The sequence below is a fragment of the Schistocerca cancellata genome, chromosome 6, assembly GCF_023864275.1.
Source record: "Schistocerca cancellata isolate TAMUIC-IGC-003103 chromosome 6, iqSchCanc2.1, whole genome shotgun sequence".
Taxonomy (NCBI): domain Eukaryota; kingdom Metazoa; phylum Arthropoda; class Insecta; order Orthoptera; family Acrididae; genus Schistocerca; species Schistocerca cancellata.
Genome location: NC_064631.1, coordinates 609,629,943 through 609,657,125, shown reverse-complemented (window position 1 = coordinate 609,657,125; position 27,183 = coordinate 609,629,943). Strand labels below are relative to the sequence as shown.

At 42.9% G+C, this 27,183-nt stretch overlaps 1 protein-coding gene across 2 annotated transcripts in view; it reads right to left on the bottom strand.

The window, feature by feature from the left end:
- LOC126191095 (exocyst complex component 2) overlaps nucleotides 1-27,183 on the bottom strand; it is a 143,852-nt gene that overhangs the window by 87,981 nt on the left and 28,688 nt on the right. For both annotated transcript variants that reach the window (XM_049931824.1, XM_049931825.1), the window contains exons 4-9: nucleotides 22,243-22,390; nucleotides 21,966-22,161; nucleotides 9,930-10,050; nucleotides 9,037-9,251; nucleotides 1,384-1,499; nucleotides 1,161-1,297 (exon numbers count right to left, since the gene is read on the bottom strand). In XM_049931824.1, the coding sequence (XP_049787781.1) occupies nucleotides 1,161-1,297; nucleotides 1,384-1,499; nucleotides 9,037-9,251; nucleotides 9,930-10,050; nucleotides 21,966-22,161; nucleotides 22,243-22,390 (933 nt within the window). The remainder of the gene's footprint in view (nucleotides 1-1,160; nucleotides 1,298-1,383; nucleotides 1,500-9,036; nucleotides 9,252-9,929; nucleotides 10,051-21,965; nucleotides 22,162-22,242; nucleotides 22,391-27,183) is intronic.

Sequence of the window (27,183 nt, the reverse complement as noted above, 5' to 3'; positions counted from 1 at the left end):
AAAGCTGTGTCTATTGGTAGTTCTCTGTGGCTAAATCTTTAATCTTAATTTTTCCAGTTTAAAATTTGCTAATACCAGATAAATTTCTTCTAAAATACTCAATTTGTTACGAGTACAAAAACTACTCAATAATATGAGATTTGTGGGGTTTTCCTGTTACAATTGATAAATAGTATGGTTTTGGGTGTCCAGTCAGGTTGGAAACATCATTTTTATGCACAACATTTTGATCACTGACCTACCTGTCAATGTCAGATGGTGTGGGGAACGACCTCAGGAACACTCGCTACCAGTACACAAACATTTCACTGATATATTCCACAAACAGAATTTTCAATCCTGCCAGACACCAGAAATATATAATTTACTCAAATGTTATTTGCTTTCAACAAAAGAAATGTTATCCTGAATAAGTAGAGACAATTGCAATTTTAATTGGTTGTTTAAAACTCCTTATTAACTCTCTAATTGCCAATGTCGGTCTCAAGGAATTATGATTTGCAATAGATATTGTAGTAGTATTAAGAAGCCAAATGCAGTTAATGGTATTGTTGCTCTCAATCATCCACTGGCTACATACAGTTGACAGAGCATATCTTTGGACTAGGTTATTTTGTCACAACATGGCACATATGCAGCAGGATGCAAAAGAGCTACCAGCTGGGAAGGTTTTTGAGGCATGCTTTTCTAGTTAGGTTTCATTAAAATACAAGGGAATATATTTATAAAAATAAAACATTATTTTAATCACTGAAAAGACTTTATTCATTAAGAGTAATATTCTATACCCTTCGAAATGAAGAAAAATAGACAGTTCCCCACTCATCCTCATCCTGTGACCTGATAGAGCCATCCTTCCTTTTTAACCTGATCCAACCTATTCCACTCTCATCCCCAAGGGACAAACTATTTAGTTCCAAAAGCTAGGACAGTATCCTGTATTTTTTATGTGCCTATCAGCAGCACTGACACTGCACCTCCTGAAGTATTGGATAGCAAGTCTGTCTCTCAATTTTATTGTTTCCTTAAGTGACTTTTCCTTCTGATACAAGATTCCATACCATTGACTATTTAGCTGCATAAAGAGCTAATTTTATAAACATAAACATTCTGCCACACATACTGCTACAACTATGTATTGCATACTGTTTGCATCTAACCTGATTCATCACCACAAGCAGCTTCTAATGCAATATGCTCATCCTTGCAAGCATTCAGCTGTTTAGAGATGTAGGATGAATGGCTTGAAATGCAGTCCCATGCTGGATCCCCCGTTGATTCCAGATGCACCAAGTTTCTAGTTAACATAAAGAGAATAACATAATGAGTTATTTATTGATTTCTAAATATTCTTAAATGAATCCTCAAATGAAGTAGTCATACTTGATAATCTTTTTTTGGTCTTCCAGAGAAGCAGGCATATCTTGAAGTTTGGAATGTAAAAGTTCTCGTAGACCACTGATACGCTGCTCAACTTCAACAAGCACCTTCTTAAAAATCTGCAAATAAAAAAATAATCAGGCAAAACATAAATCTAGTAAATAATCAAAGCATCTGTTCCTGTGCAGATGTATTCATCACACATGAAGAATAGTAGTTCATATTACGAAGTTCATATTTTTCTTTAAGAGTTTGTACTGAGAGCTGCCTGTTATTTTTATTTTTCATGAAATATGCAAGAGAGAATGCCAGTGCTATCTGACTGCTATGAACTTAACCAAGTACTACAGTGGTTTTGCATGCTGAGATAGAGGTGGTATGTGTGGCTGATTGCACCTATTAACCATGAATGCACGATGAACAAATTGTTTGTGTCACGAAATGTCATGAAACTGAGTAGGTTATGTTAAAACTATTAAGTTACTATCACTGAACTAAAGATGACCATGTAAATGAAAGTTATTTTTTGCCTTTTCCGTTCTATAAAAACCCGAGAAAAAACACAATCTCTCCCTATCTAACTTCTTATTGCTGTCAGATGTAATGAATATTGCTTTGTATTTCATGACCAATGCGTTAATGAATTGTACTGTAAAAGTCAAATGATGCTTAAGTAACTGAATTACGTGTTGAGCTTTACCACACAATTACCAATGTTGAGGCTCTGGTTGATAGTCTTAAGTAAAGAAGGTGATGAGAACTGCAGTAATAGCAGCTGTTTAACGAAGTGAGGAGTTTTGTGTATGGCAAATTATTTCCACATTTTGTTGGAGAACTATATTTAATGAATTAAAAATAAAAAGTTTGATTCAGTGGTACATAATATTACTGAATTGTTAATATAATGAAAAATTTGGGTACAAACACTAAATGCAAATATTTCATTATTCTTTGCTTATTTAAGAGATGAGATGTTTATTAATTTTTTAGCCCAGTATATGACAGGATTTTAAAGATTAGGAGTCTGTCTGTCAAATCTAGAACTCACTATCTGATGGTGAAATATTTGAAATTAGTGTTAAGTTTAATGACTTCTATGTTTTCATTTTAATAATGTTGCTACCCTTATCATTCATACACCAGAACTGCAAGCTGCAGACTGACTGAATGTTATTTAATGTAATTTCAGGTGCAAGCAACCTGCACAAGAAGTTTGAACTTTTGGAGTTACAATGTTATGCAGAAATATGATAGTACTAACTCGCACAGAAATCAGAGTTCTGAACTGCATATAACAATGAAGAGCAAAAATATTATGACCACCTGCTTAACAGTGTGCTGGTCAACTTTTGGAACATAGCATGGTAGCTATTCTGCATAGCAAGGATTCGACTAGTCTTTGGTAGGTTTCCAGAGCCCCAGTCATGTTTCATCAGGTTCAGATTAGGCAAAACTGGTGACCAAGACATTAACACGAGTTCACTATTATGCTCCTCAAACCTCTGTAGCACAATTCTAATCTTGTGATGCTGACAATTATCTTGCAAATTTGCTCATCTGTGTATGTTTCTCGTCACATTGCATACACATAGCTAAGAAAACTTTTTCAAGCTTTTTCAGAGTACTATGGTTACTGTCAAACAATTAATTATTAGATTGGAAAAGATAATGCTGAGTTTTTGATTTCAGTGGTAGAAGAGAGTTTACTGTTTGGTGCATCTGGCAATTTGCATAACACTTGTATGCTTTTTGACATCACTGGTAACTGAATATTAGTCTGGGACAGGACAGGACTGGCACAACATTTCTGGGTACTGTGTGTCCTTTAAAATCACAAGAGGATTTGAAAGAAAAGGTTCTGGCTGATGAGGTGCAGGATTACTACAAGTCATTGTTTCAAACTGTTATTTGTAAAGGTGGCAGCTGACAAGACGGTAATAGAAAAGTTGGGAATGCCAATTTCAAAAGTCTTTTTATATAAAAATTTCTGGGGCTTAAAACACATACAATGAAAATAAATAAACTGCACAATCCTGATACACGCTCACTGATTCACTTTGAGAATTAAATAAGTAACTATTTACTCACTGAGCTAAAGAGGGAGCACAATGAGGTTATTTCTAACTGATATTCAAAAATGTAACAATATCGTAAAAAGTTGCTACTCATCATATAGTGGAAATGTTGAGTCACAGATAGGCACAACAAAAAGACTGTCACAAATCAACTTTCGGCCAGTACGTCCTTCATCAAAATTAGACAGCAAACACATACATACACACTCATGCAAATGCAACTCACACACACATGACTGCAGTCTCAGGCAACTGAGGCCACACTGAGAGCAGCAGAACTGGTGCATGATTGGAGTGGCGTCTGGGTGGGGGTATGGAGGAGGCTGGGGTGGGGAGGGGGAGGAGGACAGATAGTAGGGTAGGCATGGCAAACAGTAACATGATGTTGGGGAACACAGAGGGATGAGGTGGAAAAAGTGTAGGGAAGCTGTGTGCAGTCGGGAGGTTAGACGGAGGAGGGAGCAGAGAGGTGGAGATGGGGGGGAGGGGGGGGGGGGCAGGTACCTTCTCTCCATCCGAGCAACACGCACAACGCCACCTCAAAAAGGTCTCCACCCTGCTCACTTCCTACTCCCACCTTGGAGTCCACCCTCTCTACACCAACCCCCAAACCACCTCGGCATGTCCCCTCATAACAGGCAAACCCCGTCTCACGGACCTACTACATTTACCACACCCTCCAAAACTCCCTCCCACCACTACACAGAGTCCAGAACCTAAACAGATCCGAAACACAGTCATGGACCTTTCTTTCAGAAGTCTTAGCCCCACAGAAATATCAGTCCTTTTCAAAGGCCTCACTTTTTGCCCCAGTCCCAAATTCTGTCATGCAGGACTTGTTAAAGACCTTCTCTCCTTCTCCCTGTTCCTACAGTGAAAACACTTTTTTGCCACCAACCTTGCCAATCAGACTCAATCAAAGACCAATGCTGAACCCTGCCTAACTCAGTTCACTCCTCCATCCAGCCGTGGTCCACCCCCACTGCCCCCAAACCAGCCCCTGTTAACTTTCCAGAATTTCTTAACCTCGAACCTTGCCTCACCATCATTCCTCAAACCCATCAACATGCAAACTAACCTTACATCTGCCGAAAGAACCGCAGTTCACCATCTTAAAACTGATCCTGATCTTATAATCCTACCTACGGATAAAGGCTCCACCACAGTTGTTTTGAACTGCAAGAATATCTGGCAGAAGGACTCCGTCAGCTGTCAGATACATCCCCCTACAAACCTTGCCAAAGTGCACCCATTCCAGAAATCCAGGATCTCCAGTCACTCCTCAAATCCTTAGGCCCTTCCCAGATCCTCTGCCTGGAGTCCATCTCTCTAGTCAACCCTCCCACTCCCTGCACTCCCACCTTCTACACGCTTACTAAAATCCATAAACCTAACCACCCAGGATGCCCCATTGTGGCTGGTTACTGTGCGCCCACTGATAAATCTCTGCTCTAACACCTTCAACCTATTACCTGGAACCTACCCGCCTACATGAAAGATACAAACCATTTCCTCCACCGACTATCCACATCTCCTGTCCCTTTATCACACAGTGCCCTGCTCATCACTATTGATGCCATCTACCTTCACACTAGCATCCCCAATGCCCAAGGCCTTACCACTATTGAACACTACCGTTCCCAACACCTGAGAGATTCCAGACCAACTGCTTTCTTCCTAGTTGTCACATTTGTCACAACCAACTATAATCTCACTCACAATTACTTCTCCTCTGAAGGCATTACTGCAAACAAATCCATGATACAGCTATGGGCACCCACATAGCACCATCCTATGCCAACCTATTAATGGGCCATCTAGAGGAATACTTCCTAAACACCCAGAACCCAGAAGCCCTCACCTGGTTCAGACTCACTGATGACATTTTTGTGATTTGGATCGAGGGTGAGGACACTCTACCCACATTCCTCCAGAACCTCAACAATTTCTCCTCCATTTGCTTCGCCTGGTCCTACTCAAACCAAGCCACGAACCTAGATGTTGACGTCCACCTCAAAGATGGCTACATCAGTACCTCCGTCCATATCAAATCTACAAACCACCAACAATACTCTACTTTGACAGCTGCCACCCATTCCATACCAAGAAGTCTCTTCCATACAGCCTAGCCACCCATGGCCACCGCATCTGCAGTAAAGAGCAGACCCTCTCAAATTACACTGAGGATCTCATTCAAGCCTTCAGAAACCACAATTATCCTTCCAACCTTGTACAAAAACAAATCTCCCGTGCCTTATCTTTCCAATCTCTCACCACCTCACGAAGTCCCACCATCCGGCCACAGATGAGCATTCCCCTCGTAACTCAGTACCACCCAGGACTGGAGCAACTGAATTACATTCTCTGCCTGAGTTCCGACAACCTCTCATCGTGTCCTGAAATGAAAAATGTCCTGCCCACTGTCCTTCCCACCCCTCCCACAGTGGTATTCTGCCATCCACCGAACCTACACAATTTACTTGTCCATCCCTACACAACCCCTGCTCCCAACCCCTTACCTCATGGCTCATACCCATGCAATTGACCTGGATGCAAGACCTGTCCTATACATCTTCCCACCACCACCTACTCCAGCCCGGTCCCAAACATGACCTATCCCATCAAAGGCTGGGCTACCTGTGAAATCAGTCATGTAATCTACAAGCTAAGCTGTAACCACTGTGCTGCATTCTATGTGGACATGACAACCAACAAGCTGTCTGTCCACATGAATGGCCACCGACAAATTATGGCCAAGAAAAAAGTGGACCACCCTGTTACTGAGCACACTGCCAAACATGACATCATTCATTTCAATTACTGCTTCACAGCCTGTGCCATATGGATCCTTCACATCATCACCAGCTTTTTCTTAATTGCACAGGTGGGAACTTTCCCTGCAATATATACAAACCTTTGTTAGTCATTGAACCCCCCCCCCCCCCCTCCGCTCCGCTCCCTCCGTCTAACCTCCGGACTGCACACAGCTGCCCTACCCTCTTTCCATCTCATCCCTCAGTGCTCCCCAACAGCATGACACTGTTCGCTACACCTACCCTACTACCCCTCCTCCTTTCCCCCACCCAGTCACCACTCCCATCACACACCGGTGCTGCTACTCGCAGTGTGGCCTCAGTTGCCTGAGACTGAGTCGTGTGTGTGAGTTGCGTTTGCGTGAGTGTGTATGTGTGCGTTTGCTGTCTAATTCTGATGAAAGCCTCACTGGCCAAAAGCTCATTTGTGACAGTCTTTTTGTTGTGCCTATCTGCAACTCAGCATCTCCGCTATATGGTGAGTAGCAACTTCCCTTTACACAAAACTGTTACATTCCATCCTGGATTTTCCATTGTTTGAGACTCAAAAATGCTGTAAATCTTGCTTTGATTCCCCTGATGTGATTAATAAATCATATGTGAAATTGGTTTGTATAGTAACAATTAAATATACTACAAACATCCATATGGAACTCATAGTAGAAAAAATCAACACATCAACACTCAAGTTAATCAGCTGGATGCTGTAAAGGTAAAACACATTAACGATTTGGCCTTAGGCCACTAATCTGCCTTTGAGTTATGTGAAATTGATTCCCACTACTCTGAGAAACGGCAATGACGATGTCCACACACAAACACTGTTTTGGTGGAAAGACTCTACAATTATGAGAACAGAAGCCATAAGCAGCACAAACTGTCTCTCCAGAAAAGGAAAGAGTAAAATTACGATGCTAGTTAGCAAAGACCACTGAAAAGCCATTTCACTTGGAAATGTTTGTAAATACCCCTTTTTAAAAGATTATACTTAAAACATATTTAACATCAAAATTTCATCTATCATGTCACGACACACAGGATATTAATAAATTGTGAAAAATATACTAAGCAGAGTATACCATTATTTATGCATCCTATGCCATTGTTAATCATGTGAAAAACATAACAGAATAAAAGATGGTCAATCATTATTCTTCTGTATTTACAGGTCAACTCTTCATTTCAGCCAATGGCCTCAGCGCAGTAGTAATATAAGTTCCTGTCAGATCACTGACGTTAAGTGTTGTCAGGCTTGGCTAGCACTTGGATGGGTGATCCCGTCCAGGTCTGCCAAGTGCTGTGCCAAATGGAGTGCACTCAGCCCATGAGAGACAAGTTGAGGAGCTACTTTATTGAAAAGTAGCAGCTCTGGTCACGAAAACTGACAGTGGCTGGGAGAGTAGCGTATTGACGACATGCCCCTCCATACCTGCGCATCCAATACACCTATCAGCTGAGGATGACACAACGGTCGCTTGGTACCGTTGTACCTCCCGATGCCTGTTTGGATGGAGTTTCTTCATTCTTCAGCTAATCATAAAATTCAGTATTTCCACCTCACAAAAGTGTTTGCAACTGGACTGCACTACAGCCTTAGATTCACTTTTGTTTAGACAAAAGTGTCAATACTCTTATGTTCTATATTAGAACTCAAAATTCCACCGATGATGTTTATGTTTGTAAGAAATAGTAACCATTAGTCTGATGCAAAAAAAAATAAGCATGTTGAGGATGACCACAAAACAGGTTAATAGGCAGGCTGCAAAGACACCATCACATGTAAAAAATGTAATTTAGGAAAGCAAGCAAGTTATAAGATATCTGATCAAATTCACTATCCAGTGTGACTTGTTTGATATTTTAACACATCATATAAATAAAAAATTGGCACCAAGCCACTATAAAAGGCAAAGGAGAAGTGCCTGCTCACCATCCAATGAGATAAAATAACCACAGAAGACTTTTTTTAATAGCCACACAGAAGAACATACAAGTAGTTTTACAATAAATGAAGGAAAGGAAACCACTCACCTATAGATGGCTAGTGTGTGGCACAAGAAACACACAACAGAAAACAGTATTTACATTAGCTTTCGAGCTCTTCCTCTTTATCTAGTAGGAATACACACATTAACACACACAACCACATGGACACATCAATGCACTCACCAACAGCAAGAAGGTCCCACAGCGATGGATGTGTATTTTGTCCATGTGGTTGTGTGTGTGTGTGTGTGTGTGTGTGTGTGTGTGTGTGTGTGTGTGTGTGTGTGTGTGTGTGTGTGTACTCCTATTAGAGAAAGAGCTCGAAAGCTGATGAAAGTACCATTTTCTGTTGAGTGTTTCTACGTGTCTCACATTAATCTGCTACAGGTGAGTGGTTGCCTTTCCTCCATTTTATGAATTATTCCATTCAGGAATTTCCATTGTTGTTATACACTACATTTTGAGCTATTGTGGGTGGGGTGTAACTCACTGAGATATAGAGACATGTTTGTGATAATTGTTCATCAAACAATTTCTTCTTCTTTCTTAATCTGCATGTCTATTGTTCAGCTTTTCTCATACTCCACATGTCTATTCTCCTGAAAAGACATTATTCTTTATATAATAAAAGGTTAATAATACAATATGTCTTTCCTCTGCCTACTGACTCTGCTGTCTTAGTCCCTCCTATCTCAAAAAGTCACGACTACATTTTCATTTCTGCCTCATGAAGCATTTATTTAAAATAGTAAATTAATTTTATAGTGCTTTAAAGAACTCACATTGACTTCTGTATTTCCAAATAAGTTTCTTGCTCTTGCATAATCATTGATGACAACTTCATATTCACCCTTCCGTATGTTACGCTCAATGTTCACTGGTAAACTGAACAAGAACTTATACCTCTGCAAGACACCAAGAGCATTTCGAGTGGCATCAGCACGTTCTCTGCGAGCAAGAACATCTTCGAACAACTTGTTTGCTTCTTCCACAGACACTATACAGAAACAGAAAATTTCAACCACAATCAATTTCAAGGAGTTTGAGACATCACAATATTTTGTGAATATAAAGTAGGAGAATAATTTATGGACTTTCTTTAAGCTTTTTTTTTCTTTACAAAAGCATATTTTTTCCACCCTTTAAGGCAAACAAGTTTTTTAGTATAAAAGTTATGCTCAAATTAGAAACATCCAGATTCAAGCAACTTAATTTGAGAATCTAAGGTTCGTCAAACTTTACTTCAGCACTGCCTGATGAACGTTCTTGGAATCTTCCCATTCACAGGTAGCTTACAGAGCACTATGAATAAAGCAAGAATCAGTGTTTATAGTGCACAAACCATACAAATGTTGAAATATTATAAAACATTTCTGGAAAACTGGACTTGCACTTGAAATGAAAGCAGATCTTAGCACTAAGGCAAAACAGATAGTAAGTGCAATTATTAACAGTAAAAGATTTTTCACTTGAACAGATCAATGTAAAATAATAGGCTTTTGCTGCTACCTAGAAAGGTCAAGAAGATTTGTTTGGAGAGGCAGGGGTGATCATCTGACCATCTCACTGCATACTTTTTTTTTTGGGTCATGCAATGTGAATTCACAAAAACTCTCTAGTGTTAACCGTTTTAATGAACTGTTGTTCTAACTTGCCAGCTGATTGGTTTTCATACCTCTAATAGCTTTCTCGACTGTGGCTGTTTGATCAGGACCAAACTCTTTCATGTCAGCTTCAAATTTCTCCTTCAAAACCATCAGAGTATCTAACTGCTCCATTACAGACCCAACATTTGTCTGGAAACAAAAATAAATTAACATATTATCAAGCTGTGGCATAAATTTCTTGGTTATATGGTTTATAAGTACATGTATTGCAATCATACTAGCTTCTGCAGCAAGACACAAATGACATTTTGTTATAGGGTACTATGAGTATTTATACTAATCTCCCAAGGAAAGTTCATTTACTGTTAGTCCAGACATTTCTGTGCTCATCAGCAGAACCAGTAGCCACTAAAAATATGAGGGAGGGAGAAAGGGAGCTTGGATGGTTGGTTGGGTTGGAGAGAAAGGGATTAAACTACGGGATCATCAGTCCCATTTTCCATATTCAAACAGGTCGCAGAGTAAAACCATTCCCCAAAAAAGCCTGGGAAGTAAAAAAGACGAAAAACTAACTGGAAAACACACTGATGGAGAAAATAAAAGAGGCAAGAGAAAAGGTGAGAATGTGCACAAAAAGGAATGAAGCAGTAGGAGGTATTAAAAGAATATAGCAGGTGGCTGGTGATGGCTGATCGCTAGAAGAAAAAAGGATGAGCAAGCTCCTCTGCAACACACTATGTAATCATAAGTATCCAGACACCTGGTTGAAAATGACTTCATGGTACTCTCCATCGGTAATGCTGGAATTCAATATGGTGTTGGCCCACCCTCAGCCTTGAAGACTGCTTCCACTCTCACAGGCATAAGTCCAATCAGGTGCTGGAAAGTTTGTTGGGGAATGGCAGCCCATTCTTCACGGAATGCTGCACTGAGGAGAGGTCTCGATGTTGATCGGTGAGGCCTGGCACGAAATCGGCATTCCAAAACATCCCAAGGGTGTTATATAGGATTCAGGTCAGGACTCTGAGCAGGTCAGTCCATTAAAGGGAGGTTACTGTCAAGTAGCCACTCCGCCACAGGCCGTGCATTATGAACAGGAGCTCGATCATGTTGAAAGATGCAATCGCTATCCCCCAATTGCTCTTCAATAGCTTGAAACAAGAAGGTGCTTAAAACATCAATGTAGGCCTGTGCTGTGATAGTGCCATGCAAAACAACAAGGGGTGCAAGACCACACAATGAAAAACACAACCACACCATAACACCACCACCTCCGAGTTTTACTGTTGGCATTACACACGTTCACCGGGCATTCACCATACCCACACCCTGCCATCGGATCACCACAATGTGTACCATGATTCGACCCTCCACACAATGTTTTTCCACTGTTAAATCCTCCAATGTTTATTCTCCTTACATCAAGCGAGGCATCGTTTGGCATTTACCGGCACGATATGTGGCTTATGAGCAGCCCCTCGACCATGAAATCCATGTTTTCTCACCTCCCACCTAACTGTCATAGTACTTGCAGTGGATCCCGATGCAATTTGGAATTCCTGTGTGATGGTCTGGATAGATGTCTGCCTATTACACATTACGACCCTCTTCAACTGTCAGCGGTCTCTGTCAGTCAACAGACGACGTCAGCCTGTACGCTTTTGTGCTGTAAGTGCCCCTTCACGTTTCCACTTCACTATCACATCGGAAACAGTGAACCTAGGGATGTTTAGGAGTGTGGAAATCTCACATGCAGACGTGTGACTCAAGTGACACCCAATCACCTGACCATGTTCTGCGGAGCACCCCCTTCTGCTCTCTCACGATGTCTAATGACTACTGAGGTCGATAATATGGAGTACCTGGCAGTAGGTGGCAGCACAATGCACCTAATATAAAAGCATATTTTTTGGGGGTGTCTGGATACTTTTGATCACATAGTGTAGTTTGGTTGGCGTACTGAGGAAGCACCATTCAGTATCCCAGATGCCGAAGACTTTACGCGTAAGTCCGATCAGTGATCAGTCTCCAGCAGGCCAGTCTCCAGAGTTAGTTTACCAGTAGCCTGTTTGGCCAGCAGTCAGCGAGTTCATTGCCTGGGATCCCAACATTTCCTGGGGTCCAAATGAAGGACTCTGAGCATCCGCTATTTCCAAGGGCATAAAACGATTCCTAGATAATCATTACCAAAGGGTGGTGAGGGAAGCACTGACCAAGAGCTTGTAGGCTGCTTAAGGAGTCACTACAGATGACAAAGGACTCATCTGTGCAGGAGCAAATATGCTCATGAGTGCAAGAGATTGCTACCAACTCTGCAGTGAAAACAATGCAGCCATCCGGCATGGAGCACTGTTCAGTATGTCCAGCGTGGGCATAAGCGAAGCCAATGTGACTATTGACCATCGAGCCATTAGCGTAGATTATTTATGAGCCCTTGAAATCACCGACAAGAGAGAAAAATTGTCAGCGGAACTGAGCCTTTTGGGCCTTGTGATAGGTCCATACAAAGCTGTAGCCAAGGCATGGATCATACAGGTGTATGTGAATGGACCCACAGGAAAGGTGGTAGAGGTAAAGTGTCGAGTACAATAACAAGCGACTGGATACAGATTGCATTTGGAATCCCCAATCTGGGTCACCGTTGTGGGAGATGGATCACTGTGTTAGGGTTGAGATCATTCGGAAAGCTTCCGTCCCAAGCCTCCAAGCCAAACTCCACAGTGGCGTATAGAGTCCAGCAGCTGCAATTCTGAGGGCAATGCTGAACCACACATTGTGCTCCCCAAGACGGGACTGTGCAAGGGCTTCAAACGGCTGCAGCGTTGTAGGGCGATGAGCAACCCAGTCGGTGTCGCTCAGGTATCGAATAATATTAAGATGCTGCCAGCACTTTTCCTTAAGCTGACGAAGATGTGGAAGCCAAGTTAAGTGGCGTTGAAGACCAGTCCCGAAAAGCAGTAAGTCTCCACTACTTTAAGTAGCTGGTGACTGAGGTAAAGTTCTGAATGTGGGTAGACAGTACGACAACAACAGACGTGCATGACGCAAGTCTTGGCAGCTGAAAACTAAAAGCCATGAGTGAGTGCCCACTACTACACCTTTTGTATGGCTCCCTGCAGTAAACGTTCAACCACACCAATAGAAGAGGAGCAGAAGTTAATACAAAAATCATCAGCATATAAGAAGGGGAGGCTAAGGATCCCACTGCTGCTGCGAGACCATTAATAGCAATTAAGAAGAGTGGTGCAGTCTGTACAGAGGCCTAAGGAACCCCATTCTCTTGAATGTGGGGCAAACTGTGTGAAGCACCAAGTCAAACGCTGAAAGTGCTGAATGACAAAAAGTTCCTTATAGCAATCGGGAGCGAGCCCCGGAGACCCCACTTGTGCAGAGTAGCGAGGATGTGGTGTCGCCAAGTGGTATTGTAGGCTTTTGACAGATCAAAAAAGACGACAATAAGGTGTTGACACCAGGAAAAGCTCGTTTGGATGACAGATTCCAGGTAGATCACATTGTCAGTGGACTGACCTTGACTAAAACCACCCTGGGATGGAGCCAGAAGGCCTCAAGACTCAAGGAGCCAACACAACTGCTGGCTCTCCATATGTCCAAGCAGCTTGGACAGAACACTGGTGAAGCTGATAGGATGATAGCTACCCACATCTAGCAGGTTCTTACCAGGCTTTAGCACCGGAACAATGATACTTTCCCACCATTGCAACAGGAATTCGCCATCACTCCAGACGCGGTTGAAAATGGCAAGAAGGTGGTCCTGGTAATCCAATAACAGATATTTGATCATTTGGGAATGGATGCTGTCTGGTCCGGGGGATGTGTCAGGACAATCAACAATCAGCAAGGGCACTGAGAAATTCCCACTCACTGAAGGGAGCATTATGTGGCTCAGGGTGGCATGGAGCAAAAGACAAGACGTCGTTTCACCTGCTGTTTTAGGAGATGAAAGATGGGATGGTATTTCTCACATGCAAAGGTGCAAGCATAATGCTCAGGAAGACACACTGCGATTATGCCTGGATTGGTATATGAAGCTCCATGTGTAGATATTCCAGGTCTACCTGCAGGTGTCCGATATCCATTAAGGTGTCTGAGCTTGGTTGAAACCTGGGAAGGAGAGGTTTGTGTTCCAATGGTGGGGACATATCATTCCCAACACTCTTGCTTCCTTTGTTTGGTGAGCTGACGGACCCAAGCACGGGGATGTACGAAGGCAATGAGGTACCCCAGGGACGGGTGGCACTTATGATGTTGGAGGGACCGCCTATGGTCTCTAATGGTTGCAGCAATTTCCTGCGACCGCCAAGGCACTGTCTTCCACCGGGAGCAACCTGAGGAACAAGGGATTACCGATTCAGCTGCAGCAACAATGGCAGTAATGATGGTGTGGATCACCTCATCGATGTTTCCATGCAACAGATATTCAACAGTGGTAGCGAAAGTGAAAGTGTTTCAATCAGCCTTGGTAAGAGCCCATCTGGGCAAGCATCCAGATGAGTGATGCTCGGGGAGGGACAGGAAGAGTGGAAGGTGGTCACTGCCATACAAGTTGTCTTGAGCTCTCTAGTGGATAGACAGGAGAATTCCAGGATTGCAAACCGAGAGACCAATAGCTGAGTATGTGCCATGTGCCACACTGAAATGAGTGGGGGCACCTGTATTGAGGAGGAAAAGTTCGAGTTGAGTTAGTATATCCTTGGTGTTTTTACCACAACCAGTAATCTTGGATCCACCTCACAAAGGATTATTGGCATTAAAATCACCCAGAAGTAGAAAAGGTGGGGGGAGCTGGGATATTAATGCAGCCAATGCATGGTGCCGCAATTCACCATCTGGAGGAAGGTAGATGTTACAGACGGTAATTTCCTGCAGCCACAGCTTCTAAAGGTGTTTGAAGCAGCACAGGTTTGCTACAGACAAAAAGCTAAGGATGTAGATACATACTCCACCTGAAATTCGGTCACAGTCATTACAGTTTTTGTAGTACCCCTGATAGCCATGAAGGATGGTGGTCTGCATTGCAGGAAACCAGGTTTCCTAAAGGGCAACGCAAAAAACAGACGTAACACTCAAAGAGTTGTCATAACTCAGTGAGGTGGGAGAAAAACCGGCAGCAATTCCACTGAAGGATGATGCTTTCCGTCATCTGGGAAGGCACGAAGGGACCAAAGAAGCAGATTACACCTCAGGGTCACCTGCCACCAGAGTCTCCCATTCCTTAACAGACTTCTTCTTTGTCAGTTTGCCCTCTCACTGCTCTTTAGGGGCTTGCTGGGAGGACTTCTCTGAAGTAGCTTCAGGGACAGAGGAAGACTGTGAAGCTCTTCGACCACAGGCTGGCCTCCACTTTACCACGGGGGGATACCATGGAAGGTAGAGTCCCAAAGGACGCCTTCCATGCAAGAGGAGCTGGAGGAGGCTGTTGCTTCTCCAACAGAAGAGGAGGAGGGGGGGGGGGGTGATGTTCCCAGCATTTGTGGGAGAGGTGGTCACAAAGTAAAAGCTTTTGAGCAACAGAAGATGAGGTTCCCCCTGTCACCGGAAGGGGGGATGAAGATGGACAGCCCTGAGGGCCCACTGGAGAAAGCTTGGACGAGGAGCGTAATGGCAACAATGACAGCGACATTACCATAACGGCAGCGTAAGTCAATAGCAATCGAACAGGGTTCAACCTTTCGTATTTCAGTTTAGCCTCACAGTAAGGCAGCCTGTCCACGATTTTGTACTCCATAATTTTCCAGTCCTTTTGGAGTACTGTGCAGTCCAACGAGCAGGGGGAGTGGTGCTCTCCACAGCTGACACAGGTGGGAGGACGGGCACATGTGGTATTCAGATGCAGTGGACGTCCGCAGTTTCAACATGTGGTGCTGCAATTGCACCGGGAAGACATGTGCCTGAATTTCTAGCACTTAAAGCCCACAAAGGGGAAGGGATGTATGGCTTGACATCGCAATGGTATACCATCACCTTCACCTTTTCAGGTAACAAATCACTCTCAAAGGTCAACATGAAGACACCGGTGGCAACCCTATTATCTTCAGGCCCCTATAGGTGTGCCAGATGAGATGAATGCCCCATCATTCTAAACTGGCATGTAGCTCATCATTGGGCTGCAACGAGAGGTCGTGATGAGATATAATTCCCTGGACCACATTGAAGCTTTTATGGGGAGTGACCGAAACAGGAATATCACCTAGCTTGTCAAGCAGAGTAACGTTCAGGGTGATACAACCTGAATCGGGAATGAACTATCATGCATTTTGGACAGTGCTGTCACTTCCCCAAACTTATTCTCCAGTGGTTCAACAGAAAATAGAGGCTTCGTATCCAGATAGCAGTCCCCATCAGTTCTGCTGCACACTAAATAACAAGGCAAATATAACTGTCTGCTTTCCGTAGCCCTATGTTGCTCCAATGGTGTAGCTAAGGAGGGGAACGATTTAGAGTCATACTCCACAACATTGAATTCAACCTTCCCTTTATTAGAGATGGCTGGGGCCAATCGGTACCCAGAAAAAGATGACTTGGTCCACTTCATTGCAAGTCATAAGCCCTGATGCCACCCACTGCAATCAGTGGCTCTACCCAAGGGGCCCACCCAGCCACAGCAAAGGCCACCTGGCATGATGGTCATTGCCGGGAGTCCCGATGCCCCAAACAAAGACAATGGGCATCTACTCCTTGGCATACGTGGGGAGATTGCAACTCAGGCATCAGTAGTGCAATCCCTGCATAGTCGGGGCTACGACCAAGAGGACACAGGACGAACCCTCTATGAAGGACTGGCTACCGTGCTGGATACTGCGAACTTAGGAATCCAGTACTGTCATGGAGGCAAAAAAGGACAGCAGACAATGGATGGAAATTATGAACCACTTAAGGTATCCTCACCCAAATAGCTAGAATATTGACGGAGCTGTAGCACCATGACAATAGTGGGTGCAGATCTTAATGCACGAGGGATATAAGATGCACCTTCCCAAAATATCCTGCACTTTGGAAAATTTGGAAAGTGTGGAGGTCAAACCCTAAGAGGGGACCATAATGTATTAGGCCGAAAAGTGAGAGACTCCTTTTAGTCACCTCTTACGACAAGCAGGAATACCTCATGACTATTCTAACTTCCGAACACGCAGGGGGAGAGTGAGGGAAGGAGGGAGGGAGGGAGGGAGGGAGAGAGGGAAGGAGGGAGGGAGAGAGGGTAGGAGGGAAGGAGAGAGGGAGGGAATGGATCATAATACACTCCTGGAAATGGAAAAGAGAACACATTGACACCAGTGTGTCAGACCCACAATACTCACTCCGGACACTGCAAGAGGGCTGTACAAGCAATGATCACACGCACGGCACAGCGGACACACCAGGAACCGCGGTGTTGGCCATCGAATGGCGCTAGCTGCGCAGCATTTGTGCACCGCCGCCGTCAGTATCAGCCAGTTTGCCGTGGCATACGGAGCTCCATCGCAGTCTTTAACACTGGTAGCATGCCGCGACAGCGTGGACGTGAACCGTATGTGCAGTTGACGGACTTTGAGCGAGGGCGTATAGTGGGCATGCGGAAGGCCGGGTGGACGTACCGCCGAATTGCTCAACACGTGGGGCGTGAGGTCTCCACAGTACATCGATGTTGTCGCCAGTGGTCGGCGGAAGGTGCACGTGCCCGTCGACCTGGGACCGGACCGCAGCGACGCACGGATGCACGCCAAGACCGTAGGATCCTATGCAGTGCCGTAGGGGACCGCACCGCCACTTCCCAGCAAATTAGGGACACTGTTGCTCCTGGGGTATCGGCGAGGACCATTCGCAACCGTCTCCATGAAGCTGGGCTACGGTCCCGCACACCGTTAGGCCGTCTTCCGCTCACGCCCCAACATCGTGCAGCCCGCCTCCAGTGGTGTCGCGACAGGCGTGAATGGAGGGACGAATGGAGGCGTGTTGTCTTCAGCGATGAGAGTCGCTTCTGCCTTGGTGCCAATGATGGTCGTATGCGTGTTTGGCACCGTGCAGGTGAGCGCCACAATCAGGACTGCATACGACCGAGGCACACAGGGCCAACACCCGGCATCATGGTGTGGGGAGCGATCTCCTACACTGGCCGTACACCACTGGTGATCGTCGAGGGGACACTGAATAATGCACGGTACATCCAATCCCGTCATCGAACCCATCGTTCTACCATTCCTAGACCGGCAAGGGAACTTGCTGTTCCAACAGGACAATGCACGTCCGCATGTATCTCGTGCCACCCAACGTGCTCTAGAAGGTGTAAGTCAACTACCCTGGCCAGCAAGATCTCCGGATCTGTCCCCCATTGAGCATGTTTGGGACTGGATGAAGCGTCGTCTCACGCGGTCTGCACGTCCAGCACGAACGCTGGTCCAACTGAGGCGCCAGGTGGAAATGGCATGGCAAGCCGTTCCACAGGACTACATCCAGCATCTCTACGATCGTCTCCATGGGAGAATAGCAGCCTGCATTGCTGCCAAAGGTGGATATACACTGTACTAGTGCCGACATTGTGCATGCTCTGTTGCCTGTGTCTATGTGCCTGTGGTTCTGTCAGTGTGATCATGTGATCTGACCCCAGGAATGTGTCAATAAAGTTTCCCCTTCCTGGGACAATGAATTCACGGTGTTCTTATTTCAATTTCCAGGAGTGTAGATATACCTTCTACAATGACAGTAACATTACAATGAATTTGCAAAAAGTTCACTTTTCTTATAAACAATTCACTTACTACTGAAGCAAGTGCAAAGGAAGGAAGATTAGAGTTTAGTGCCCCACCACCAACTAAGTAATTAGCACCAGCCCAGCTTCAGATAGGACGGAAAAGAAACTAGCTATGTCTTTTTCAAAGAGACCATCATGGCATTTGCCTTAAGTAATTTAGGAAAAGCATGGGAAACCTAAATTAGTAGGAGTGGATGGTGATTTGAACCACTGTCCTCCTGAATGCAGATTCAAGTGTATTACCACTGCGCCACCTCATTCAGTGGAATTACAATGACAAAAAGCTTGTTTACACAAGCCAGAAATTTGTGATACTACAGCAAGTCTGTTTTAATCACAACACAAGAGGTGTCATAATTCAGAGTAATGTCAATGGCAGGGATCTGAATTTTAAGCTACCACCTGCCTTTTCAAAAAGAACTCCTGAACTAAAGATATTATCTCTCAGACTGGTTCATTACTTCAAAATGCATGTTCCTTAGTCCCAGCATCACAGTTGTACCCTTTCTATGGTGCCATCCCCTTTCCATTATTTCATTTTTACTTCAGAAAATTTGGAAATCACAGGCAGGAAGACAATAAAACATGTTGAAATACTCCAAAATGTATTCCACTTTATGGATAAGCAATGTAATTGAATGTTATAGGGTAGTTTCTTTTACAAAACAATAAAAACTGAGCTGCATTTTTATTAGGATTAAGCTATTTGCTATCAGCTTGTTGAATGTATGTTCTATTTTTCTCTTGGTTTTGTCTAGTATGGTAGTGTAGAGGTAATTTATCAGTGCACTATCACAGTTTCTGAAGCGTCCTCCAATGTTTTTGGTAAGTCTATGTAGGTCAACAAATATTTTCTGATACGACTACTGTGCTCTGCTGCTGCTGAAATATTTAAAACAAATCTCTAAAATTCTATACAATCAAAAACCACGCCTCTAAGCAAGAAGTCCATCTTTTGTCACTGGACAGACAAAAAAGCTACTCACCAAGACGTTGCATGAGGAAACACATGAAAGAAATGGGAATGTGTGAGTTTTCAGAGTCAATGGCTCCTCCTCCTGGTAGAAGGGTCGAGAGGAAAGGAAGAGGGATGAAGGAAAAGGACCAGTGAGGTTTAGGAAATACCAAAAGTTAGAGAAAAAACACCCAGAACCCCAGGTAAAGGGACACTTACTGGACGGGATGAGAATGAAAAAATACCTGTAGGGGCACTTCCACCAGATGAGGTTTGAAAACGTGAGAACTTAAAGGTGAAGGTAGGGTAATAAGCAAGACAGAGATTACTGAAGAAATATCATGAGAGAGTCAATAACAGCAGAAAGTTAAGTGCATTATACACAGTGACAGAGATTACAGAGATTACCGAAGAAAAGAGTCAATAACAGCAGAAAATTAAGTGCATTATACACAGTAACCAAAAGTTAGGTGGACTGGGATATTTCACCCACCCGTTCTAGAACAGCTTTTCTTCACTCCCTCTCCCCTAATCTCTATAATATCCAGGTCATACCCCATGCTGCTCCTGCATCGATTTCCCTACCCTACAGCTGCCACCCCTGGACCAGTCCCCTGTATCACCAGAGCACAGCACACTCTACATGATAGGCGTGACCTTGGTGCCTGTTTCATCACACTGCCATCTGTATTCTCCCTCCTGACACCAGTTTCTCAGAACTATGAACGTTGAAACTGACTTTACAACATGTGCTTGGTTCTCGCCAACAATCTAACCTAAATTTATCTTAATTCTGCAGTCTGAGAACTTCTTTATCAGTTCCTTTTCTTCACTCCCATTTATTTTCCTATATTTTTTTCAATCTCTCTATTTTTCCCTGTCCTACTCACTTGACCACCACATATAATGCGCTTAACTTTCCATTCTTATTGACGCTTTCATGATTTTTTTTTTCAGTAATCTCTGTCTAGCTTATTACCCTACCTTCCACCTCTCAGTTCTTAGGGTTTTAATCCCATCTTGTGCAGACACCAACAAACAGTCTCTCCTTCTCATCCTATCTAGTAAGCCTCCTCTGACCCACGATTCTCGGCAACTTTTCTGTAACTCTTCCCATTACAAACTTCACCAGCCCTTTTTCCTGCATCCTTCTTCCTTTCCCTTCAACCCTTCTGTCAGAAGTTGATAATGGCTCCAAAAGCTCACACATTTCCACATCTTTCGTCTATTATTCTTGCCAAAGCTTGGTGAGTCCGAAGAAGGCAACACTGGCTCCAAAAGCTCGCATATTTCCACATCTTTTGTGTGTTATTCTTGCCGATGCTTGGTGGGTAAACTATTTACCTATCTATAATATATTTTCAAACACTGATTATTTTCACTGATTATTTCATTAGCAACTTTTAGAGGGAGGAAGATTCCAGTTTCCGTGCTCATATAATTCTGAAACTTTTTGAGGATGCGTTGCACCATATCAATCAACATGCGAAATTAAGAAGTGACAAGCACCAGTAGAACAACAACCCGTATATTAAATAAATGAAATACTTCCTCAAAATTGGAGGTACAGATAACATGATATGCCGATGTTGCAAGTAGTAGATACTATTCAGTTTTTAGAAATACAAATTAAGCCCAATCTGTAAAAAATACCTTTGTCATACTACAGTGAAGTATGCATGGCTGCAGGCATAGATGATTTAAAAATGAAGAAACTAGTTTATTCTGATAGTTTCTATTTGCTAATGAATATGAATATTTCTTTTTAGGGGAGCGAGGGGGCGAGGGTCTTTTAGCAGGGGTATTATTTTCAGAATGCAGAAGGGCGTTAATATATGAGCTTCCACACTGCCACATGGAAGGGTATACATGGATTCAATAACTTGACAAAGTATATTAAATATATTGTGGAAAATACTTTGATGTTCAAGATTTAATCAAAGTATAATGACAATTTTTTCTAAATTAATGAAGATCATTTTTACAAAACAAAAAGAGTAAGATTAATGTTTTGTGTCCCATTAATGACAAGGTCTTACACGATGGAACATACGTTTAGGGGAAACAAGGATAGAGAAGTAATTTGGATGCCATTCTGAATTCACTGCAACTGAAATATGGAAACTATGGAAATGTAAATCTGGATGGCAAGAAGTTGCTCCACCCAAATTCAAACTTACAATACCAAAGTAAAGGATAATTTGCAACCATAGTCAGTATCCACAGTTTCTTTACTATGTACACTCAAGACCATATCCCTGAAGGAAATCTTTGGTGAACTGTACAAAAGCAAAATTAGCAGATATCATAACCTCTATTACCATCTCAGCAAATTTCTGCAAACAAATATTTACCATAATACAGTACATTACTTAAAACTTCATGTTAAGCAGTGCATCTCACTTTCAAAAATGAAAGTTGTCCTTCTTTTTGCCCATCAACTTTCCGTCGCAGAAATGCGAGGCCAGCCTTTAAATCTTCAAAGGACGTTGCATGGTGGTTTTCAAGAAGAAACCAAGCAGCTACAAACTGCTCTGATGTTAGATCACCCGATCCATCAGGAAATAGCTCTCGAAGGTCATCCTCAGGAAATTTCTTACTGAAAGATTGAGCAAGACATGAGACATTTATTTGTTTAATTAGAAGACCGACACAAGCGTACACTTATCTATTAACTTACTCATTTTCTTCAACAGATAGACCTAACGGATCTTCCTGTTGATAACTTGTTGGAGAAAGTGATCTTCTCCCCCAAACGAGTGTCCGAAGTGGAGCTTCTTCAACCCAAACAGCACTTTCTTTCAAAGGACCAATTGTCTCATGATAACCTGTGTAGGACATAATATTACTATAGAAGTAAACACAATAATGGAGTGGTTTTATTCATATACAGGGACAAGCAGATTTCACAAAAAAAATATAACATGGAAAATAACGTGAAGTTAGCAGTTTTTAGCAAAATTGGCAACTTTTACAATATGTCACAAAATTCATAATTTTGCTGTATAAAAATGTTATAAATCTAAGGATGGTAGTTTACTGATGTTCACAATCCGTAGTTATTGAATATTAAAATGGTGTTTTGATGTCTAATTTCCTCAAGGTTGAGGTTCATGCATAATCTTAAAATGACATTTCATTTCTCTTGCAACAAACTTTGATGTAATGAGGAAAATAGCATCAAAATTGGCAAAAAATCCAATTTTGCAAAAATTACACAGAACCTGAAAAAAATGGCACAGAAATTGGCAATAAACAACACAGAATGAGGGGTCGGTTGTGGGGGGACAACACAAAATTGGTGGTGGGATACATCTCAGAACTTGGGAAAAATGCACTGAATTTGGCAAAAAATAGCACCAAACTTCACAGAAAAAAGCTGAATTTGGAAAAAAAGACACTGAATATGGCAAAAACAACAGGAACTCAGGCAAAAAATAACGCCAAAGCTGGCAAAAAAAACACCAAATTGTGCAAAAAAACACCAAATTGTGCAAAAAAGCAACATTTAATCTAGCAACAAATGACATCAAATTTGGCCAAATATAACACTGAATTTGACCGTGAAATAAAACAGTCTTTTCTTGTTCCTATTCATGTATAATAATCCACCTAATACTTGAAAATTTTGTTCTGGTTGAAGATTCATACATATTGACTACTGCACTGGGTCAAATGGTTAGCACAATTTAGTTACCGTATTTACTCGAATCTAAGACGCACTCGAATCTAAGCCGCACCCGAAAAATGAGACTCGAAATCGAGGAAAAAAATTTTCCCGAATCTAAGTCGCACCTGAAATTTGAGACTCGAAATTCAAGGGGAGAGAAAAGTTTTAGGCCGCACCTCCAAATCAAAACAAAGTTGGTCCATTGTAATACGAGACACAATTTAGGTCGAATGAATGACGATACAGCTACAGGAGTTTGGTTCGAGTCGTAAGCTTAACTGTTAAGTTTTACCAGGTAGCCATTGCTATACGTCAGGTGCTCCATCCGTATTTATACGGGTACCCTTCCTTTTCACGTGCTTCGTCTGGTTTGAATCGATTGCTTATTTTGCTTTGATCTGATAAGTGCCGTTTTCTTTGTTATAGGTGTTAACGTCACTCTGAGCTGAAAATGCATTACTGTACTGTGTAATGCATTGTTTGTCTCATTCTGATAGTGCGTGTTTACGGCCTGTCGCCGCGCGCGGCATGGCTTGCTTTTGTGCGCGCTACCGCCGCTTACAATTAAAAAAAAAATAAAAGAGAGGAATCGTCTCACTAGCGAAACAATGGCAAGAGACTGCTATTTGTTGTTACTTACACTGCTTTCTTTGATAATGATCAACAAGAACCAAATAATAGACTGCATATGATAGAATATGTTCTGAACGAGAGTTAGGCGAAAATTTTTCTCCGTTTGAAAATCTTTGCGGCCGCTACTCTAGTACGTCAAATTCTGCACAGGAATTAGTCATCTTAGATTTAAAAATCTAATCAGTTGCCGTGCTTATCTGACTGTATCACTATTAGGCATAAGAAAAATACGAATGTAAACATGACACGATATGTATATTCTTCCGCGTTTGCTGTTGTCTCACTCTAGTTTCGTACTTTATTAGGCAGATAGGATTTAAATGAAATAGCAGCAAACACGAAAGAATACGTGGCATAATGTTTACATTCATATTATTCTTATGGTGAAGAGAATACTGCATGTGATTCACATTTCGTCAGGTTCCTATTAGCAACCACCTCTTCGCACAGGTAGTAAAAAATTCAACACGTAGAGTTGGCCATATTGACAAACATCCCAAACAGTCTGGCCAGTCGGATTTTCGTAGTACATTGAAATTCTGCTACATTCGAAGATGAACAATACGGAATTTGTATTTACTTCGTTGGATAAGGCGGAGAAAAAAGCTCGTCTTCCACTTTTTTTTTAATTTATTTACTGACGTAGAGATTTTGGCGCCAGTATTTATCTCTGTGCCTACAAAGCATCCCCTTGTAGCGCTACATATATTCGACGGCAGAAGTTAGTTGTGGCGGCACCTACCAACATTTTTCAGAACTTCCGCTTGCTTTGCACTCGATTCTAAGCCGCAGGCGGTTTTTTGGATTACAAAAACCGGAAAAAAGTGCGGCTTAGATTCGAGTAAATACGGTAGTTAAAGACAGGAGTTGCAGAGTAACGAATGCAAAGGAATATTGGGAGCCAGAAGTCCTATGTGTGTTACATTCTGTTGCACAGCTCAGTGGTATGATATTGTGATGCAAGTGGGTCAGCGGAGCACCGAGTTAAGCAGTACAAAGTAGAACACTGTGTCACTGGCCAGCGGAGGACGTGACAAGACGCAGCTCGCCGCACTCCAGGTATCAACATCGAGGGTGGTAATCGGGTCAGTTATGCCAACTGAGCAACACCAGAATATTCTACCATCCTTTTGGAGATGAGGAACCACACACATCAGCAGCAGAAAGCCATATTTAAGGACCCACAGGCAGCTCACCTTCGTCTACCATCGTGAGATACTGGGGTGACACAGAGCCTGTGTCATTCAGAGACGCACAGTTTCCGAGTCATCGCAGTCATTGTAATAGTCAGCATCATAATACAGGTCGTGGTCTAGGAGGCACCAGAGTGATGCCGGCACTGCAGTCATCACTGTCCCTATTTGATTGTCAGACGCTGCCTGCCAGGGCTGTCATTGCCTGGGTTGCATTGTGGTAATGCACTGTCGCCATCAGCCAGGGGCACTGCCTGCACAAACACCGTTATTGGGACCGATGCCAGTAATCTGGTCCGCCAACACCAGACAGCCACTGCTACGGATGGTTGCTGAGATAGGGCACTGACCCACCCCACTGCCACCGCCGCCACCACACACCCCAGCCGCGATCGCAACAGAGGCCCGTGGCATGTGGTTCCAGTCACTGCGGTATGACCCAGCGAGGCCATAGTGCTGCTGCCAAGGCAACAGGTTCCAGTTACTCCAGCGCAGCTACAGTTCCTGCGGCAGTTGCACATTTGAGCATCCGCCCACCACCTTCATTGCTACTGAGAGTATTGTGAGTGAAAGCATTTCCTGCTCAGAGGGCCTACAACCAATGTATTGTATTTGATCAATAAATGATGTTATTCTGTCATCATGAACACAACCCCACCACCCTCTTCCTCACGTCCAGCAGAGAACCCACATTAAAATTCAGCAATGGACAGTAGTGTTTACACTGGTGTCAGGCAGACTGCTGAGGCATAAAGGAGGACGGACCTCATGGAATTAGAAGTCAGCAGTATGGAGCACCTACAGCAACGGTGTGCCACACAGCAAAGGAAGTAAGTGCTCATTTCAATTATTTTGGTTTCGAGCCTGTTGGGTTGTCCCTTTCCCTGTCTTTTGCCAGGATAATTTTTGTGTTCTTTGGATATACTTTTCTCTTGATTAAATTGTAGTCATGGTGAAGGAACTTTAAGCTGCTGAGATTATTGAGCAATTTAGGTATCAGGTAGATAAATTACAGCTAGAGGTAAATAAGCCAAGAGCAGCAGAGAGGGAGCAGTCACAGCCCAACCCACCCACTCTGGATGGCACTGCTGCAGGATTGATTACCCTGTCTTCTGGGGAACTGGGGGAAGATGTTTTTATCTTTTTTGACAATTTGGCTACAGCCAACAAATTAGGTGAATGGGGTAAGGAGCATTCATTATGCGTTGCTAGACTGAAATTAACAATATATGCTAGACCACATTATGTGTAATAAGAATCTGAGGGAGGCTAAAACATTTGAGGATTTTCAGGAAGGGTTAATAGATATCGGAAGAAGAACATGGCACAATATTGTCGGGAATAACTTACCAGGGTTTTTTCGTAAGCAAGATGAATCAATTGAAAGTTTCACTAACAGTATTCGTAAAATCAATGTAGGTACCTAAGAGCTCACAGACGATGACAGGGTTAACTCAGTAATTTTGTGGGCTGTAGAGCAGTTTTTGGAAAAGTCAAGAAAGGTGTGTACAGAATTTCCTAAGTATTTGAGTGAAGCAATGAATATTGTATCATCATTAGAGGAAATTGAGTCATTGTAAGTCAAGTGAATGTATAGTATAGACATCAAATGTTTTTGGTGTGGACAAAAGAGTCATGTACAAAGAGACTGCAGACAGTAAAATTGCAGGTATTGTAAGAAAATTGGTCGCTCGGACCGGCAATGCCATAACAGATATCAGCAACAATGGAAGTTTCAATCACAGGGTAGATCTTATGGGCAGCAGGTAAACAGCGCAGCGGGCAGGGTGTCCATTGTACCTCACTCCTATTAAGTGTCACACATTTAAGAAAGCAGTGGTAAACTATGTAAAATGTAGTTGGATACCGGTTCTCCGGTACTGGTTGCAAATAAGCAAGTATTTGGAGCAAATGGGTTAAGTGCAACATGCTGGACGTTAAATTGTGTAGGTGGAGGGTGTGTAAATTCACTCAATGCTGGAATGTTTAAGTTCTGAGTGGGGGAGGTTAACTTCCACGTGACTGCAGAAGTTCCTCCCATGGTTAGCAGTAGGTATGATGATGTTCTCAGATTCGATTTCCTAGGTGCAAATCGTGCCATAACTGACTTGGAATGGCATACAGT